The following is a 7,812-nucleotide window of genomic DNA, read 5'->3' as shown; positions in this document are numbered from 1 at the left end:
ATTATTATTATTATTATTATTATTATTATTATTATTATTATTATTATTATTATTATTATTATTATTATTATTATTATTATTATTATTATTATTATTATTATTATTATTATTATTATTATTATTATTATTATTATTATTATTATTATTATTATTATTATTATTATTATTATTATTATTATTATTATTATTATTATTATTATTATTATTATTATTATTATTTATTATTATTATTATTATTATTATTATTATTATTATTATTATTATTATTATTATTATTATTATTATTATTATTATTATTATTATTATTATTATTATTATTATTATTATTATTATTATTATTATTATTATTATTATTATTATTATTATTATTATTATTATTATTATTATTATTATTATTATTATTATTATTATTATTATTATTATTATTATTATTATTATTATTATTATTATTATTATTATTATTATTATTATTATTATTATTATTATTATTATTATTATTATTATTATTATTATTATTATTATTATTATTATTATTATTATTATTATTATTATTATTATTATTATTATTATTATTATTATTATTATTATTATTATTATTATTATTATTATTATTATTATTATTATTATTATTATTATTATTATTATTATTATTATTATTATTATTATTATTATTATTATTATTATTATTATTATTATTATTATTATTATTATTATTATTATTATTATTATTATTATTATTATTATTATTATTATTATTATTATTATTATTATTATTATTATTATTATTATTATTATTATTATTATTATTATTATTATTATTATTATTATTATTATTATTATTATTATTATTATTATTATTATTATTATTATTATTATTATTATTATTATTATTATTATTATTATTATTATTATTATTATTATTATTATTATTATTATTATTATTATTATTATTATTATTATTATTATTATTATTATTATTATTATTATTATTATTATTATTATTATTATTATTATTATTATTATTATTATTATTATTATTATTATTATTATTATTATTATTATTATTATTATTATTATTATTATTATTATTATTATTATTTATTATTATTATTATTATTATTATTATTATTATTATTGTTATTATTATTATTATTATTATTATTATTATTATTATTATTATTATTATTATTATTATTATTATTATTATTATTATTATTATTATTATTATTATTATTATTATTATTATTATTATTATTATTATTATTATTATTATTATTATTATTATTATTATTATTATTATTATTATTATTATTATTATTATTATTATTATTATTATTATTATTATTATTATTATTATTATTATTATTATTATTATTATTATTATTATTATTATTATTATTATTATTATTATTATTATTATTATTATTATTATTATTATTATTATTATTATTATTATTATTATTATTATTATTGAATTCTTCATTCACAGCTTTTGCTGGAATTCACGTACCGGGTCTGTGACCAAAGGTTACGCTCTGTTGGGATGTAATCCAGGTTTTACATCCATTCGCCTAATGTCTCCCTCATGATATTTGTCGCCTTTATTAGGACAGACTTTTGTATTTCCGTTAGTAGATTTTCATGTAGGTTCAGTTTGCGCATTGATATGGTTGTTTCGCGTGGTATTGTACCTAGAGAGCTTACTATGATTGGTATTACTTCTATTTTCCTTAATTCTTGTGAGGTTCTCATATATTCCGATAGTTGTCGATATTTTGATTTCTTTGTGACTATTGTTTCCTGTATATTTGTATCATATGGTACTGCAAAATCTATTATATTTGCTGTCTTATTGTTTTTATCGATGATGATCATATCTGGTCTATTAGGCATGGTTGTGTCTGTTGTATTATTTATGAGTATTGATCTGTCCCAGTATATAACGTATCGTTGGTTTTCTATAATCGGTTTTGGTTGGTACTTGTAGTAGTGTGTTGTCTCTTCGTTCATATTTAACTGTTTTAGGATATTTATGTGGATAATTTTCCCCATATTATCGTGCCTTTGTTTGTAGTGTGTCGATGCAAGTGTTGGGCAGCTATTTAGGATGTGGGGTATGGTTTCCGAGTTGCTTCCGCATCTGCGACATGTGTCATCGGTGATTGTGCTATCATGCATAATATATTTTCTATAGGATTTAGTTGGTATGACTCCGTCCTGTATAGCGATGATAAAGCCTTCTGTTTCCGAAAACATATTGCTATAGAGCAGCCAGTTGTTGGTCTTCTCAATGTCTATATGTTCTTGATGTATGAGGTTAGGGTATTTCCCATGCAGTGGTTTCGATTTCCATTTCTCCATTAAACTATTGGTCCTAATTACCTCGGTGGTTGGCGCGTTTTTAAGGTTCAGTGGCGTCAGGTTGTCGTCTGAGTTTACGACGGCCCTGTATAGCGGTGATGTATTAGCAGTTCTGTTGAAATATTGTCTGAGGTTTTCTATTTGTTTATCGTGTAATGATTGTATATTAAGAAGGCCCCTTCCTCCTTGTTTCCTAGGGATGTTTATCCTTTCAACTGAGGATTTTGGGTGGTGGTGTCTGGTTTTAGAGAGGGTGGTTCTTATTTTTCTGTCTAGATTGATTAGATCAGTATTAGACCAGTTTAAGATGCCAAATGTGTATGTTAGTAGTGGGATCGCATATGTATTAATGGCTTTTATTACATTGCGGCCGTTTAGGCTACTTTTCCCGATTTTGTGGACGCGGCTTATGAAGTTGTTTTCCGTCTTTCTCTTTTCGGCTGTGTGATCTATCGTGGTATGTTGTTTTATGCCTAGGTATTTATAGTATTCCCCGCTCTCAAGAGGTGTAATGTGACTTCCATCTGCAGTAACGAAGTCATGTGATTGGGTGTATTTACCCTTACTCATATTTTGGGTTCTACATTTGTCGATGCCGAATTGCATTTTTATGTCATTTGAGAATATTTCTACGATTTTTAGCATATTTTTAAGATTTTGTTTCGTACTGGCATATAGTTTAAGGTCGTCCATATAGAAACAGTGAGAGATCTTGTGTTGGTCTCTTGAATTTAGTTTATAGCCGTATTGACTTTTTACGAGTAGTAGTGAGAGAGGATTTAGTCCTAGGCAGAACAGGAGTGGACTTAGGGAATCTCCCTGATATATCCCACGTGTAATACTTATGGGCTTTGAAGTAGTATTTACATTACCTTGTCTTATGTGTAGTGTTGTCTGCCAGTGCTCCATCATACATCTTATGCAATCTATTAGTTTATTATCTATTTTGTATATACGGAGTATTTCTATTAACCATGAGTGTGGGATGGAGTCAAAGGCTTTCTGGTAGTCTATGAAGGCTGTGTAGAGATTTTTCCTATTTCTTATGGCTTGGTTGGTTATGACGCTGTCTATGATCAGTTGGTCTTTACATCCTTTTGTGTTCTGCCTGCAGCCTTTTTGTTCTTCTGCGATTATGTTGTTGTTTTCGCAGTATTCGCTGATTTTTGCGGCGATGCAGGAGGTAAAGATTTTATATATTGTGTTAAGGCACGTTATGGGTCTGTACTGTGATGCTGTTGTTGGTTGTTCTACTTTTGGTTTGAGGTAAGTTATACCAGCACACATTTCTTGTGTGATTTGTTGTGGGTTGGTTATCATATTATTGAAGATGTTTAACATGTGGCTATGTAGTGTGGTAAGATATTTGTAGTAATAATTATGTATTTTGTCCACGCCAGGTTGTTTCCAGTTATGTAGTTTTCGTATGGCGTTTTCGAAGGTAGTAATTGTGATTGGTGTTGTTTGCATTTCGGGGTTTTGTGAGGCGTGATCCCGAACTGTGTTGATCCATGTGGAGCTGTGGTCGTGGTGAACCCCATTACTCCATATTGCTCTCCAGAATTTTTCTATATCATCCATGTTAGTATGGGGTGTTTGATTTGTTGTTGTTGTTATGGGCTTTGCTATTGAATTGTAGAATTGCTTTTCGTTGGTTTGGAAGAGTATGTTTTGTGTTTTTCTGTCGTGACTTTTTGTGTATCGTCGAAGTCTTTGGGTATATTTAGTAAGTTTCTGTTTGATTGTGTCTCGTATCTGTTCCAATGTTACATTTGGTGGGTCATATTGTGTGTGAATTCTGTGCTTGTGTCTCACTGCGTTAATTTTGTTTTTACTTCTTTTACCGGTTGTATTATTTATATGGCTCGTTATTAATCCGAGGTCTTTTCTTAGTTGATCTATTTTTTGTTGTAGTCGGACCTGCCATTTTGGCTTTCTCGGTTGTTCGGGAAGCGAATTTGTCACTGTTCTACTGGATCGGTTAAGTCTTGTAATTTCCGTTCTCGTGTTATTAGTATCCTGCGTCATGTTTTTTCTTTTATGTCGGTCCGTTGCTTGTGTTATAGTATATGCGCTGCAGTACATTATGGTGATTAGTTGATTGTAATTGATGTTACGTGTTGTTTCGGTTGGTAATATCATGGTGTTAACTAAATGTGTTATATATTTCATTTTCTTGCACGGTTTTCGTTTGCCTATGAATGGCCTATTTTCTGGGCTGATTTCGGAGTAGTTAATCTTTGCTTCGTTGAACAGCGACTGTATTATTGGTATTATTTCTTCCTGTTCCTGGTTGGGATTTATTATGGTACTATTGGGGTGTGTGCTCATTATGTTGGTTTGTTGTGTGTCCCGTTCTGGTTGATCTGGTGTTTCGCTGGTGGGTTGTTGTTTCTGTTGGGTATGTGTGGGTTGATCGTTAGGTTGTTCGGGGATTATACTTTGTTGAATTTCTTGTAGTATAGTTGGTGGAATTAGATTATTCCTTATAATAGCGGATCTCCTATCAGCTAGGTTTTGTTGAGTTAGGTGGTTTAACTCAGGATATTCCATGAGGAAGATGTTGTGCATTTGCTGCCTATAGCCAGTCAGGCTTTCATTGCGCGTAGACATGTAGTATGCCTTCATTACGGACACATTCATTTCGTGTGTCCATTTGATTCTGCGCCGCGGCAGCCCCGCGTTTGTGGTCCTCTGTTGTTGCTCAGAGAAAGCACTTCTCGCAGGTGGACTTCTGGTTGTATTTGTCCTTTGTTCGGCTTGGGGTTGTTGTTGATTATCTCGATTGTTCATATTGATTTCTTGTAGCTCCATGATAGTGTTAGGGTTTTTGGGTATTCTTTCTCATCTGCCTACCCGAAAGACGTTTTACTACAGCCGCCCCTAACATGGGGATCAGACGCTGACCTGAAGACCGCTCGGTACGAGTCAGACGTCTTCAGGATTTTGACTGGGGTCCGCGGGGTTGTTAGGCCCGTCATTCCTCTTGCCCTCTTAGTGGAATGCCCCTGCGGGGTTATTATTATTATTATTATTATTATTATTATTATTATTATTATTATTATTATTATTATTATTATTATTATTATTATTATTATTATTATTATTATTATTATTATTATTATTATTATCATTATTATTATTATTATTATTATTATTATTATTATTATTATTATTATTATTATTATTATTATTATTATTATTATTATTATTATTATTATTATTATTATTATTATTATTATTATTATTATTATTATTATTATTATTATTATTATTATTATTATTATTATTATTATTATTATTATTATTATTATTATTATTATCATTATCATTATCATTATCATTATCATTATCATTATCATTATCATTATCATTATCATTATCATTATCATTATCATTATCATTATCATTATCATTATCATTATCATTATCATTATCATTATCATTATCATTATCATTATCATTATCATTATCATTATCATTATCATTATCATTATCATTATCATTATCATTATCATTATCATTATCATTATCATTATCATTATCATTATCATTATCATTATCATTATCATTATCATTATCATTATCATTATCATTATCATTATCATTATCATTATCATTATCATTATCATTATTATTATTATTATTATTATTATTATTATTATTATTATTATTATTATTATTATTATTATTATTATTATTATTATTATTATTATTATTATTATTATTATTATTATTATTATTATTATTATTATTATTATTATTATTATTATTATTATTATTATTATTATTATTATTATTATTATTATTATTATTATTATTATTATTATTATTATTATTATTATTATTATTATTATTATTATTATTATTATTATTATTATTATTATTATTATTATTATTATTATTATTATTATTATTATTATTATTATTATTATTATTATTATTATTATTATTATTATTATTATTATTATTATTATTATTATTATTATATTATTATTATTATTATTATTATTATTATTATTATTATTATTATTATTATTATTATTATTATTATTATTATTATTATTATTATTATTATTATTATTATTATTATTATTATTATTATTATTATTATTATTATTATTATTATTATTATTATTATTATTATTATTATTATTATTATTATTATTATTATTATTATTATTATTATTATTATTATTATTATTATTATTATTATTATTATTATTATTATTATTATTATTATTATTATTATTATTATTATTATTATTATTATTATTATTATTATTATTATTATTATTATTATTATTATTATTATTATTATTATTATTATTATTATTATTATTATTATTATTATTATTATTATTATTATTATTATTATTATTATTATTATTATTATTATTATTATTATTATTATTATTATTATTATTATTATTATTATTATTATTATTATTATTATTATTATTATTATTATTATTATTATTATTATTATTATTATTATTATTATTATTATTATTATTATTATTATTATTATTATTATTATTATTATTATTATTATTATTATTATTATTATTATTATTATTATTATTATTATTATTATTATTATTATTATTATTATTATTATTATTATTATTATTATTATTATTATTATTATTATTATTATTATTATTATTATTATTATTATTATTATTATTATTATTATTATTATTATTATTATTATTATTATTATTATTATTATTATTATTATTATTATTATTATTATTATTATTATTATTATTATTATTATTATTATTATTATTATTATTATTATTATTATTATTATTATTATTATTATTATTATTATTATTATTATTATTATTATTATTATTATTATTATTATTATTATTATTATTATTATTATTATTATTATTATTATTATTATTATTATTATTATTATTATTATTATTATTATTATTATTATTATTATTATTATTATTATTATTATTATTATTATTATTATTATTATTATTATTATTATTATTATTATTATTATTATTATTATTATTATTATATTATTATTATTATTATTATTATTATTATTATTATTATTATTATTATTATTATTATTATTATATTATTATTATTATTATTATTATTATTATTATTATTATTATTATTATTATTATTATTATTATTATTATTATTATTATTATTATTATTATTATTATTATTATTATTATTATTATTATTATTATTATTATTATTATTATTATTATTATTATTATTATTATTATATTATTATTATTATTATTATTATTATTATTATTATTATTATTATTATTATTATTATTATTATTATTATTATTATATATTATTATTATTATTATTATTATTATTATTATTATTATTATTATTATTATTATTATTATTATTATTATTATATTATTATTATTATTATTATTATTATTATTATTA

General features: G+C 20.5%; 1 protein-coding gene across 1 annotated transcript; it reads right to left on the bottom strand.

The window, feature by feature from the left end:
• Positions 1 to 1,557: 1,557 nt before the first annotated feature.
• On the bottom strand, positions 1,558 to 5,175 carry LOC142242567 (uncharacterized). Its single transcript, XM_075314134.1, has one exon. The coding sequence runs from the start codon at positions 5,173 to 5,175 to the stop codon at positions 1,558 to 1,560; it is 3,618 nt and encodes a 1,205-aa protein (XP_075170249.1).
• Between the last annotated feature and the right edge of the window lie 2,637 nt (positions 5,176 to 7,812).

This window comes from Haematobia irritans, unplaced genomic scaffold (assembly GCF_050003625.1).
Source record: "Haematobia irritans isolate KBUSLIRL unplaced genomic scaffold, ASM5000362v1 scaffold_47, whole genome shotgun sequence".
NCBI classification, from domain to species: Eukaryota; Metazoa; Arthropoda; class Insecta; order Diptera; family Muscidae; genus Haematobia; species Haematobia irritans.
This window is presented reverse-complemented; position numbering and strand designations above follow the sequence as displayed.

Coding starts and splice junctions, on each gene's coding strand:
- LOC142242567 (XM_075314134.1), bottom strand. CDS start 5,175: ATGGAGCTACAAGAAATCAATATGAACAATCGAGATAATCAACAACAA.